The following is a 13,627-nucleotide window of genomic DNA, read 5'->3' on the forward strand; positions in this document are numbered from 1 at the left end:
CACGTCATGCACTTGTGCAAGGGGTGAGGTGCAGTTGTATGGTAACACGTGAAGTGTACTGTGAGCCTTTAGGATGCATAGAAAGGATAGACGAAAAGTGCATCAGCTAGTCTGTCCCACTTACCCCAGCCCACCCAGTACAGGGTATTCACATGTTTCTTTTGAGAGTGAAAAGTTGTACACATATAAAGTCTAAGTGTCACTGTAATTCTCTTTAAAAAGGATTTTTTTGTGCTGTTACATTTTGAGGAGTAATTTTCTACAACTTAGGCAATAGTCAGAAAGAAATATTAAAATCTTAAAATTTCATTGTCTTAAAATGACTTAAATGAGTATTAGAAATACAAAAACAGGCATCCAGAACATTAAAAAAATGGGAAAACAAAATTAAATGTTATCATAGACCTACTTTGTTATCTGATTAAGTTTTTTTTGGTTTGGTCAATGTCAGCTGATAGAATATAAGAACAGACCGCATGTTTACTTCTGAATGAAAATCCAAAACAGTTTATAGAAAGACAAAAACAGGTTCTCTTTACCTCATTTTCACTAAAACCAATTGTTCTATATGTACTTTTTTCCCCCCTAGCTTCCTCATTTTCCACTTGTAATTTACCTCTAAGTAATAATATAATGGAAAGATTTATATTTTTTCTCCATTCTCCCAATATTATTCTCATTTAACTATCTCTGGGAAAAATAAGTCTGACAGGTAGACTTTATAATGATTTTTCTCATTCAAAAATCATACTGTATTAAAGAACTATATTCTTCACTGTCTTTTAGTTAAAAGATTATCTCCAGGATTTTCCTCGGAGGAAAAAACTTTCTAACTACCCTATAATGATTTATCTTACCTAAAAGATAGAGAAACATTTATACAGTAACTGTATAATTATGGGTCAATCAGTAATTCAACCTCAGAGAAGTTCAACAAACCATTACAATCAGAAAGAGCAACTTAAGGTAAAAAGAAAAAAAACTGGTTTGAAAGAATTTTAAGTATTTTAATCTATTTCTTAGTAAGAGCTACGTGGATTCCATTCAGCTTAAGATACATGTAACAGGGCACTTACATTCTCATATTAACCTGTTTGGAACACCAAATCATTACTCTAGCAAAATAAAATATAAAAACCCTAATATACTATATAATTCTCCGACAGTGAAACGTTCCAGGGAGGGTTATTTACATACAGAAAACCTGATATTTGCTACAGATGCAATTCAGCTTCCACTAGTGTTATCTCAAAGACATGTCATTTTTAACCCTGTACTCCTTTAGACCAGAGTTTTTCCAGCAGGGCACTACTGACATATGGGGCTGGGCAACGCTTTGTTGCGGGGGGCCGTCCCATACAAAGCAGTTGATTCAGCCAAATCCTTGGCCTCGACCACCTAATGCCAGTGGCATTCACCTTGGTGGGAAGGGTACAGATGTCTCCAGGCACTGCTAAACGTCTCCTGGGGGCTAATGCACCCCCTGTTGAGAACCAGTGCTTTAGAGTATGTCACATTTCCTACCTTTTCACTCAATAGTTAACAAACTATTATGTATCTAAAATTCTGAAGGAAATACACAGACTAATAAAACAAACTATTTTTAATTAAGGAAGGCTTAACTTAAGGCATCATACTGACATCTACTGGCTTGGTACTAGACCGTACATTTGACATATACTGCATTAAAAAAAAAAACCCTCAAAATTAAAAGTAATATAGGTGCTATTCTGGGAAACTAGAACAGTTAATTGAAAGCAGTTAACATTAACATCAAAACTATGTGTTTTATGTAAAGCCTAACATATATAATAACAATGGCAATTAACAATTATTTTCTTAGTTTTTGATGTACTGTCGTTTGGATGAGTTAAATTTTTAATAAATGTTTTTAGAGACTGAAAATTGGAGAGGATTTTAGGACAAGTAACAAAAAAAAGTGTGGTCCAAAAAACTTGCAAAATTTAAGCAGAATCCTATTTTATGATTCATACTGAAATTTTTTTTTTTAATTTATTTTTGGCTGCATTGCATCTTCGTTGCTGCCCGCGGGCTTTCTCTAGTTGCGTTGAACGGGGAGCTATTCTTCGTTGTGGTGCGCGGGCTTCTCATTGTGGTGGCTTCTCTTGTTGCCCAGCATGGGCTCTAGGCATGCGGGCTTCAGTAATTCTGGCTCGCAGGCTCTAGAGTGCAGGCTCAGTAGTTGTGGCGCATGGGCTTAGTTGCTCTGCGGCCTGTGGGATCTTCCTGGACCAGGGCTCAAACCTGTCTCTCCTGCATTGGCAGGTGGATTCTTAACCACTGCACCACCAGGGAAGCCCCGTACTGAAATTTTAAAAGGCTAAATTTTTTTTTAAAAAACTAGTAATGAGGGCTTCCCCCTGCCGATGCAGGGGACATGGGTTCGTGCCCCGGTCCGGGAAGATCCCACATGCCCGTGAGCCATGGCCACTGAGCCTGCACGTCCGGAGCCTGTGCTCCACAACGGGAGAGGCCACAACAGTGAGGGGCCCGCGTACAGCAAAAAAAAAAACAAAAAAAACAAAAAAAAAACCCTAGTAATGATAATTCTATAAATAAAATAACAACTGTCTAGGTTTTTAATAAAAGAGATTTGTAATTGAACACTACCGTCAATTAAACTGATGAACTTTATTGGGGTTAAAACTATAACAAAGTTCATCCTAAAACATTTTGCAATGCAAAATTATTTCACTCAAGGAGTGTTTAATAATTTGGATGCCAGGAATTACAAGCAATTTTCAAAAGCAAAGACTCTCACATTCATAAAACTTTATACATCATTTGAACTAACAGATATTTATACTACTAAATTCAAACATGCATCACTTTCAAACATTCTTGTATCATGATTTTATATATTACATTACTTATCAGCATTCTTCATCACTACATGTATTGTATCATACACTTGCACCATTCTCCTTGGATTTCTGATCTTTATCTTCATTCTTCACATTATCCTATAAAATACACAAAGGAAAAGTATATTTTATTAAATTCTCTTAAATGTAACTTTAAAAATAATAATCATTACTAAACAGAGATACTGCAGATAGCCCATTTCACCATCTATGGAAAATTGAACCGGGTGGGGGGAAGGGGAGAGTAGGAAAGAAATCTCTCAATTCTGTGCAGAATGACTTCTAGTATTTGAGAAAGCCATCTCAATCCTAAGAAATTAGAGGTTCTTAGGACTATATTACTAACAGCAGTATATTCCTTGCACTGTAGTTTTTCTTTTTTTTCTTCTTGTTCTTTGAGTGAGACCCAGGAGGTGGAAGGTCTCTCAATTACTGAAGTTAGTTTACAAGGGCACTGAGTTACTAGATATTTTTGAGACAAAGAATACTAATAAATTAATTTTGATAGTGTCAAAAAGTTTCTCAACTCTGCCCAATAAATGGGTTTAAAAAAGAAGTGAATGGGGCTTCCCTGGTGGCGCAGTGGTTGAGAGTCCGCCTGCCAATACAGGGGACACGGGTTTGTGCCCCGGTCCAGGAAGATCCCACATGCCGCCGAGCGGCTGGGCCCATGAGCCATGGCCACTGAGCCTGCGCGTCCGGAGCCTGTGCTCTGCAACAGGAGAGGCCACAACAGTGAGAGGCCCGTGTACCACAAAAAAAAAAAAAAAAAAAAAAGTGAATGGCTTTTCTTCCTCAAGTTCAAACTCAACCTCTGATTCTAAAAGAAATGCAAGTGAAACTTGCTTTTTAAGAAGTCTGCACACCAGGATTTCCCTGGTTGCGTAGTGGTTAGGAATCTGCCTGCTAATGCAGAGGACACAGGTTTGATACCCGGTCTGGGAAGATCCCACATGCCGCAGAGCAACTTAGCCCGTGCACAACTACTGAAGTCCATGTGCTGTAGGGCCTGCGTGCTGCAACTACTGAGCCTGCGTGCTGCGACTACTGAACCCCACGTGCTGCAACTACTGAACCCTGCATGCATAGGGCCCGTGCTCTGCAATAAGAGAAGCCACCACACCACAATGAAGAGTAGCCCCCACTCGCCACAACTAGAGAAAGCCCACACGCAGGAATGAAGACCCAATGCGGCCAAAAATAGATTAAAAAAAAAAAAGTCTGGACAAATAAATCATGTTGACATCTGAAGTAAGTTCTAGGAAAATACCATCTTTGGGGAATTGCTTTTGACTAATCTAATGAAGGACAGAATGCTACCACTATTTTCTGTTAGAAAAGCCACTAAGAGCTTAATAATATTAAATTTGCCAGAAATAGACTTTTTAGAAAAGGAATAAACTATGAAAATGTTGAAGGTACAAAACAGCTAACCTTCTTAAGAACAGTGTGGATCTCATCCATTACTGTGGATAAGTTTCTGATTGTCTTATTCAGCTGGTTTTCAAATTGCAAATTCATGTTTTCTGAAATCTTTAAGTTTTCTTGTAACTGACTAAGGTCCTTTTTAACTTCTCTGAGTTCACCAGAGAGGTTTTTGTTGGAATTCTCCAAATTTAATATGGTTTTTTCATCTTCATCTGTCAAAAAACAAAACAAAACAAAACCAAATTCACCATCTTACCCTTTAAAATTTCCAATTTAACTCTGAGGTTAAAAATACTTAAGCTAGGAGAATAAAAAGTGTATATAATTCTTTAAACTGGCCACAAGTGTCAATTTTAATAGTTATAAAACACACTGTAATAACTCATTTCATTTAAATTAAGTTTTACCTAGTATTACTTCTAAATCCAAGTTCCATTTTAAGATAATTGTACAGACTAGAGAAAGTAGCAGAAACTAATGAAGACTAAGTGGAACCGGGGAGGATTAAAAGGATGCAACAGAACAACAATCGAACTTGAGAATGCACATGAAGATCTAAGATTAATTCTTATAAAGCTAAGCAATTTTATAACCTTTAACAGAAATGGTGAAAAGTAAACTTACATATGTGTCTAGACTAAAACAAGGTATGGATATGCACAAGTATAGGTATGTATATACGTGTGTACACACATATATCCCAATAGAGTGTTAAAAGTACCTCATATCCAATGCTTTTCCTTACCTGTCTTTTCTTCTAGTAACTGCAGCTTCTGTTCCACTTCAGCTCGTACTTTTTCACTCTTTTCCAATTTTTGCAAGAGGCTTCCTACATCGACCATTGCACCATTATACACAATAAGGCCAACGTTTTCTTCCACATCCTTTGATTCCTGTTTTACTATCGGTGTTGGAAGTAACAATCTGTTTCCTATAATATAAAAGATACCATATTCTTTTGGCCACGCCACACAGCATGTGGGATCTTAGTTCCCTGACCAGGGATCGAACCCGTGCCTCCTGCAGGGGAAGCATGGAGTCTTAACCACCGGACCGCCAGGGAAGTCCCTAAAATATACCATATTTTATTATGTTATTTTCTTCTTTAATTAATAATATGGTTACAAAATGGCATGATCTTAAAATAATATACTCAAACCTAGCATATCTTCCTGCAATGCTTCAGATTCTTCATGATTTTCTTCATCTTTTGAGGTGTCCGTTAATTTTCGGTAAAAGCAAGATTCACGGAGTACTACTTTATTAAGAAGCTTCTTTACCTGTTATTTAAAAAGATGAAAATAAGTTTTTGATTCTCCTTGAACATCAGTGTTCTAATTTTCACATATGATAAACATCAATGGCATCTCAGGTATCCACTACCACTCAATTAGAGCACTTACGCTTTTAACTGTCTCCTCTATAAACCTAAAATCAAATTATCACTTGAAAAAAATTGTTAAAAAAAAGTCTAACTGATAAAAACGTCAATACATAAAGTATACGTACAAACACGTTTATTAAAGCATAGCTTGTAATTATAAAAAATGAAAGCCATTTAGCAACTGGGACTAGTTAAGGCAATAAAGGCACATCTATACCATGGAATACTAGGCAGTAAGAAAAAGAACAAAATGGGTTTCCATTTTCATGGTAGAATGCCCATGATATATTATTAAATGAAAAAAAGTTGTCCATCAGTATGTTTAGAATGATTTCATGTGTTGTTTATAAAACTGGAACTATCATATATATACACATATGAGTTGCTTACAAAAGGATCTAGAAGTTTATATATTAGACCAAAGGAGTGGAACTAGAGGAAGAGACTTTTAACTTCTTTTACTTTATTTATTTCAGTATTGCTTAACTGTATTACTATAAGCCTGTATTGCTTTTTTTTTTAATTAATTTATTTATTTTGCATCACCGGGTCTTAGTTGTGGCATGTGGGATCTAGTTCCCTGACCAGGGATCGAACCCGGGCCCTCTGCATTGGGAGCACAGAGTCTTAGCCACTGGACCACCAGGGAAGTCCCTGTATTGCTTTTATATTTCAAAAAGTCAAAGGTACTAAAAAGACAAAGTTACTTAAACATGCTTTTAATTTTAAATATTCACGAGATAGATTACCTGAGCCCGAGAAAGATGCAGTCCAAGAGTATAAAGTATTTCTTCCAAATCCTTTTCAAGAAGGTAACCACAATGGCTTTGATCAAAATAAACAAATGCCATTAACAGATCTCTGTTAATTGTGATCATCTGAGTCTTTTCTTTTTCCTAAAGAAAATGCAGAAGATACAGTACATAATTTTTACCCCTGATAAGTGAGAAAATTAGACTGTGTCCATATAATACCAAAAATCTGCAAACATCTTTACCTCATCTTAGCTAAAATGAATTGATCTGATTTATGTACAGAGAAGAAAGAAGACATACTGATTATCTGACAAAACCACAAATACCAAAATACAACCGACTGAATTCTGATGAGTGGTAATATATAGATATACAAGGATCAATAAAGTTCATCACTTAGTTATGTTTAATAATAAGTCTGGATTATGCAAGAAATGGAAATTATCATATTATAAAAAATACAGTATTATACAGAAATGTCACATCACTGTGTTGTACACATTAAACATAATAATGGATGTCAAACATACTTCAGTATTTAATACATACCTTATCTTTAGAGGGCCTCTCCTTGCAGTATCTGTTAATATCTCTTTTGTCATCTCGTTTGTTTATTTCTTCCTCATCCCGATCTATAAAATAAATACAACAGCAGCAAAAGACTCATTAATAGATAAAATTTCAACTACTGTACAGATTGAAAATACTTTTCTATTACTGATCAGTTTTCAAAAGATAAAATAACAAAGAAATATTATACGACTAAAAACAGTTTGGATTTTATAAGAAAATTATAAAGAATAAGAACAGGAAGAAATTTATAAAGAAACTACAGGGAAGAAAAAAATGGACTTTACTGATTCAAATACAAGGACTCAATTCAATAAATATTTGGGGGAATTAGTTCCCAAACATGAATGAATTTTATACAAAAAACTGAAACATAAACAAAACAGGGCAGAGAATATTTACTACAAGATAAAAGGAAAAACAGCCAATATAGTAAAACTAACTGCAGATGGATTATTGCAAAATAAAACTACATATGAGAATTGAAATGTTCTTAATAAAGAAGACCTAACAGTATTAATACCCAGATTTGCTGACACTAATGTATGTGTCCTTTGATAAAAGATAGGAAATTTGGGCTTCCCTGGTGGCACAGTGGTTCAGAATCTGCCTGCCAATGCAGGGGACACGAGTTCGAGCCCTGGTCCAGGAAGATCCCACATGCCACGGAGCAACTAAGCCCATGTGCCACAACTACCGAGCCTGCGCTCTGGAGCCCACATGCCACAACCGCTGAGCTCACGTGCCACAACTACTGAAGCCCACACGCCTAGAGCGCGTGCTCTGCAACGAGAAGCCACTGCAATGAGAAGCCTGCGCACCGCAAAGAGTAGCCCCTGCTCGCCGCAACTAGAGAAAGTCCGTGCACAGCAACGAAGACCCAGCGCAGCCAAAAATAAATAAATTTTAAAAAAAGATAGGAAATTCGATAAATTATTCTTAATAAATAAGCAGAAAACTGACAAAAAGTAAACTCCTTTCTGTTACCTATCCATAAGCTACCCAGTTCCTGAAGACCTCAGCCATCGCCCTCAGGTCATGCACCATTAACAGCTTGTTATTCAACTAATAATGAAGAATAAATCTGTTATGGGTTCAACTGTTATCCCCTAAAGTTCCAAAGCTGAGGTCCTAAGCCCCTAGTAGTTCAGAATGTTGCCTTATTTGGAGAAAGGGTCTATCTGTACAGAGATAATCAAGTTAAAATGAGGTTATTAGAGTGAGCTCTAATACAATGACTGCTGTCTTTACAGAAAGGGGAAATTTAGACAGACACATGCAGATAGAAGATGATGTGACAATACAGGGAAAAGATGGCCATCTACAAGAGCTGAGGAGAGCTGCTTGGAACAGACCCTTCCTCCCAGCCCTCAGAAGAAACCAACCCTGCTAACTCCTTCATCTCAGACTTGGCCTTCAGAACCGTGAAGACAGTAAATTTCTATTGTTTGAGCTAAACAGTTTGAGGTACCTTTCATGGTAGCCCTAGCGAACTAATACATCATCCTTTCATGAATTATATACAACTAAACAGCTTTTTTGTCGATATTTAATGATCTGTCAACAATTTTAAGAGAAATTTTGTTTCTAGAGGCTTCTGGATCTCTCAAATGGATCTCCATCAGAAAGCCCGAAGTAACAAAGGGTTTCTTGATAAAATAGGAGATACAGTAAACACTAGGAGTTAATTAGCCCTTGAAATATTACACAGCATAAATTTATAATATTTCACACTATATTCCCTTCTTCTTTTTTTTTTTTTTGTGGTACGCGGGCCTCTCACTGTTGTGGCCTCTCCCATTGCGGAGCACAGGCTCCGGACGCGCAGGCTCAGCGGCCATGGCTCACGGGCCTAGCCGCTCCACGGCATGTGGGATCTTCCTGGACCGGGGCACGAACCTGTGTCCCCTGCATCAGCAGGCAGACTCTCAACCACTGCGCCACCAGGGAAGCCCTATATTCCCTTCTTGAACATCCACAACATACATAAGCAGCTAAGAAATTCTGTAGTAAAACATGCAGACCTTTGCTTAGCCCAAGTTTCCCAAATTTATTTGACCCCAGTATACTTTATTAACCTTAATACCTGTTAGTATTTTGGAACACTCTGGGAAAGACTGCTTTAGGGAGAAGTTGTACGCGAATAGTAACAATACAGAGAAAACTTTATATTAAATAGAATATACATGATAAAACACACATGAACCTTGATAACATTATGCTAAGTGAAAAGAAGCCAGTCACAAAAGATTGCATACTGCATGATTCTATTTATATATATGAAACGTCCAGGATATCTATAGAGATGGAAAGCTGACTAGTGCTTGCCTAGGGCTGAGGAGATGGGGGGGAAATGGGACTGACTGCTAATGAGTACAGGATTTCTTTTTGTGGAAATGAAAATGTTCTAAAATTGACTGTGGTGATGGATGGATATATTAAAAACCAGTGAGTTGGGACTTCCCTGGTGGTTCAGTGGCTAAGACTCCACGCTCCTGATACAGGGGGCTTGGGTTCGATCCCTGGTTAGGGAACTAGATCCCACATGCCGCAACTAAGAGTTCTCAAGCTGCAACTAAAAAGATCCTGCATGCTGCAACTAAAAGATCCTGCATGCGGCAACGAAGACCCCACGTGCCACACCTAAGACCGGCGTACCACCCAAATACATATTAAAACAAAACAAAAACAAAAAAAACTGAGCTGTATACTTTTAAATGGGTGAACTGGTTGATATGTGAATTATATCTCAAGTTGTTATTAAAAAAAGGAAATAGACAAATGTTCTAAAACTGGATTGTAGTGATGGTTTCACAATTCTATGAAGTTACTAGGAATTATTAAATTGTTAAATTATTAAACTAAATTATATACACTTAAAATGGGTGAGTTTGTGATATGTATTAGAACAGAAATAAACTGTTTTAAAGAAAGAGAGATAATATGTCCTTGGAACCTAATTATTTCATATATATATATGAACTACAGTACAGAGTGGTTCAGCTGCTTTATAGTTTTATTATCATGGGTAAATTGATTTAGTGCTAAGAGCCTCAGATTCCTCAGTTAAGAAATGGTTAAGAAACCTCTCCTTTCATTTATTCACATTTTACAGACATGACCCAGCTTATTTTGAGTATTTAACTTGAAAGGTGTCACTTTTGAAATCATCTCCCCTGAAACCTGTATTTTTAAAGTATTTTTTAAAAAATCCAGGGACTTCCCTAGTGGTCCAGTAGTTAAGATTCCACGCTCCCAGTGCAGGGGGCACGGGTTCCATCCCTGGTCGAGGAACTAAGATCCCACATGCCACACAGCACGGCTGAAAAAACAATCCAAGTAATCCTTGCTCATCTTGGAACATGCTGTCTATGTCTATAAAAACCATTTGGTAATCTTTTTCCGCATCACTATCCTCTAACTTCTTTTTCAATGACTGCACAGAATTTAATTGCATGTCTATGTCAAAATGCATTTAAATAATTCCCTATTGTTGAATATTAAGACTGATTTTAGTTTTTTGTTTTATAAATAATTATGAAATAAATATTCGTATTGGTATTTGAAAGGATATGGTTAATTAACATTTCCAAACTTCTGTCCAGAGAAGGTGCAACAATTTAAACTCACCCCAAGAGTGAAAGTAATCTTCTCTTTACCCCTGTTAAACTGATGTTACCTTTTATTAGAAACTTAAGTTTCATCAATTTGACAGGTAAAAATTAGACCCTCACTGTTATTTGCTCCTCTGATTACTAAGAAGATTCAACACCATTTTAGACATTAACTGGCACTATATATACACACACACACAAATATATATATATTTTTAACCACAAATTCTATTTTTCCATGAGGAAAAAAGTGGTCTTCTGGAAACTTGATTGGATAATGAAATGCAAAGTATGGGGAAAAATGATAACATAAGCAAGCATCAATTAGAAATACCAAGGAAACCAAAAAAAACCCAAAACTATAATCATACCACCCTACTTGGCTTTGCAGTTTATGGTATTAGTTCAACAAATATCTATTTAGAGCCTATTTGGATATTTAGGTTGTTCTAGGAACTTCCAATATATATTAGCAAAGAAAATAAAGAAAAATCTCTTTCTTATTAAGAGCTTATATTCAAGTGGAAAGAAGACAGACAATAAGTAAACTAAGTAAACAGTAGAGTAGACTAGGTTATAAGTGCTATAAGTAGAAGGGGATAAGGAGGCATCAGGAATGTGTACTTTGGTGGGGGTGGGGAGGAGACTGCAATTTTAAATAGGGTGCAGAGTAGACCTCCCTGAGAAAGCGATAGCTGAACAGAGACTGAAGGTGTTGAGGGAGTCAGCAAGGTGGGTCTCTAGGAGAGTGTGCAGGCAGAAGGAACTGCCAATGCAAAGGTCTTAACACAGGAACATATATAATGGGTTCAAGGAGGTCCCAGTGACTGAGGTGCAATGAACAAGTGCAAAGAGTTGTAAGAGACAAAATTAAAGACTTGATATGGTAGGGTCTTACAGGTCATTGTAAACACTGTGGCTTTTTTCATAGAGTGAAATGGAGAACAACTGTAAGAATTTGAACAAATAAATGACTTAAATTATACAAAGGTTATTCTGGCAACTGTACTGAAAAGAGACTTTAGAGGAAGGGGATAGGCAGGGAAACCAATATAAGGGGCTATTAAAATAATCCAGGCAAGAAACAACATGGGTTGGATTAAGGTTAGATCAGTGACGCTGCTGAGAAATGGTCTGATTCTGGTTATATTTTGAAGATAGAGGCAATATGACCTCCTGATAGACTGGAAATGGAATATGACAAAAAGAGAGAGAGAGAGAGAGAGAGAGTGAGAGTCAAGGATGACTCCTAGATTTTAGCTTGAACAACTCTAAGGATGGGATTGCCATCAAAAGAGGTGGGGAAGGCAGAAGGTAGAGGATTTTTTTGTTTGTTTTCTTTATGGTGAAAAGGAAGCAGGAGTTCAGTTTTAGACATGTTTATCTTGAAATGTCAGATAACTTAAGTGGAGATGACAAACAGGCAGCTGATATAGAAGAATAAGAGAAGTCTGACTTGAGATATAGATTTGAGAACTGTCAGTACATGCAGATTGTACTTAAAGTTGGGAGAATGGAAGAGACCACCACCAAGGGAGTTATGTGGTAGAAAAGGAATAAAGAAGACAACTAAGGGATGAGAGCTAGGACATTCTGACATAAAATAATGAGAACACTGTTCAGTGATTTAACAAAAGCAGTGATAAAACAATACTGGGAGGATGGGGGAGAGAAAATGGGACTGTAAAAAAGGCTAATCTTGGTACTTCCCTGGTGGTGCTGCAGTTAAGAATCCTCCTGCCAACGCGGGGAGATGGGTTTGAGCCCTGGTCCGGGAAGATCCCACATGCCTCAGAGCAGCTAAGCCAGTGTGTCACAACTACTGAGCCTGCGCTCTAGAGCCCTCGAGCCACAACTACTGAGCCCACGTGCTGCAACTACTGAAGCCCACGTGCCTAGAGCCCGCGCTCCACAAAGTGGGAAGCCACCACAATGAGAAGCCCGTGCACCACAATGAAGAGTAGCCCCTCTCACCACAACTAGAGAAAGCCCACGCGCAGCAACGAAGAACCAACACAGCCAAAAAAACCGAAAAAAGGGCTAATCTTCATTGAGCAGAGCAGGTAATGAAGATAAAATAAATACGGATATATGCATATTATATCACTGCTACTGAATTATTAGAACAATTAAGACTACACATTAGATGGCATCAATAGATGGTGTATGACATTATTGTTAATTTTCTTAGGGGTGATTATGGAATTGTGATTAAGAGAATGTATTTTCTTAGGCAAGTTGAAGAATTCCTACTTTCAAATGGATCAGAAACATACACATGCAAACACACAGACAACACAAATAAGATAAAATATTAACTACTGAATCAACTGTGGGATATAAGGTATTCAATGCACTATTCTCTCAACTTCTTTTATGTCTGAATATTTTCATCAATTAGAAGAAAAATAAAATGCTGCCGTAGAAAGAAAAAATGTAGAGGCAAACCAAAAACACCTTAAGTAGTAATAATCCTCAAAGATATGTACTACCAAAACAAAAAAACTCTTATGATTTTGCCACCTCAAAAAAAAATTTGGGGGGGTTCCCTGGTGGTACAGTGGTTGAGAGTCCGCCTGCCGATGCAGGGGACACAGGTTCGTGCCCCAGTCTGGGAAGATCCTGCATGCCACAGAGCAGCTGGGCCCGTGAGCCATGGCCGCTGAGTCTGCACGTCTGGAGCCTGTGCTCCGCAGCAGGAGAGGCCCGTGTACCGCCAAAAAAAAAAAATTTTTTTGTTAAAAAGTCCCTGGGCTTCCCTAGTGGCACAGTGGTTGAGAATCTGCCTGCCAATGCAGGAAACACGGGTTCGAGCCCTGGTCTGGGAGGATCCCACATGCCACGGAGCAACTAGGCCCGTGAGCCACAACTACTGAGCCTGCGCATCTGGAACTTGTGCTCCACAACAAGAGAGGCTGCGACAGTGAGAGGCCCGCGCAACGCGATGAAGAGTGGCCCCGGCTCGCCGCAACTAGAGAAAGCACATGTACA

General features: G+C 37.8%; 1 protein-coding gene across 3 annotated transcripts in view; it reads right to left on the reverse strand.

The window, feature by feature from the left end:
• Nucleotides 1–1,585: 1,585 nt before the first annotated feature.
• The window catches only part of CCAR1 (cell division cycle and apoptosis regulator 1), a 54,167-nt gene continuing 42,125 nt past the window's right edge, over nucleotides 1,586–13,627 (reverse strand). For all 3 annotated transcript variants that reach the window (XM_073793530.1, XM_019936170.3, XM_019936171.3), the window contains 6 exons: nucleotides 7,002–7,084; nucleotides 6,447–6,593; nucleotides 5,473–5,593; nucleotides 5,059–5,244; nucleotides 4,320–4,525; nucleotides 1,586–2,984 (listed from right to left, as the gene is read on the reverse strand). In XM_073793530.1, the coding sequence (XP_073649631.1) occupies nucleotides 2,925–2,984; nucleotides 4,320–4,525; nucleotides 5,059–5,244; nucleotides 5,473–5,593; nucleotides 6,447–6,593; nucleotides 7,002–7,084 (803 nt within the window). In that variant the 3' untranslated portion in view covers nucleotides 1,586–2,924. The remainder of the gene's footprint in view (nucleotides 2,985–4,319; nucleotides 4,526–5,058; nucleotides 5,245–5,472; nucleotides 5,594–6,446; nucleotides 6,594–7,001; nucleotides 7,085–13,627) is intronic.

Source organism: Tursiops truncatus, chromosome 16 (assembly GCF_011762595.2).
Source record: "Tursiops truncatus isolate mTurTru1 chromosome 16, mTurTru1.mat.Y, whole genome shotgun sequence".
Taxonomy (NCBI): domain Eukaryota; kingdom Metazoa; phylum Chordata; class Mammalia; order Artiodactyla; family Delphinidae; genus Tursiops; species Tursiops truncatus.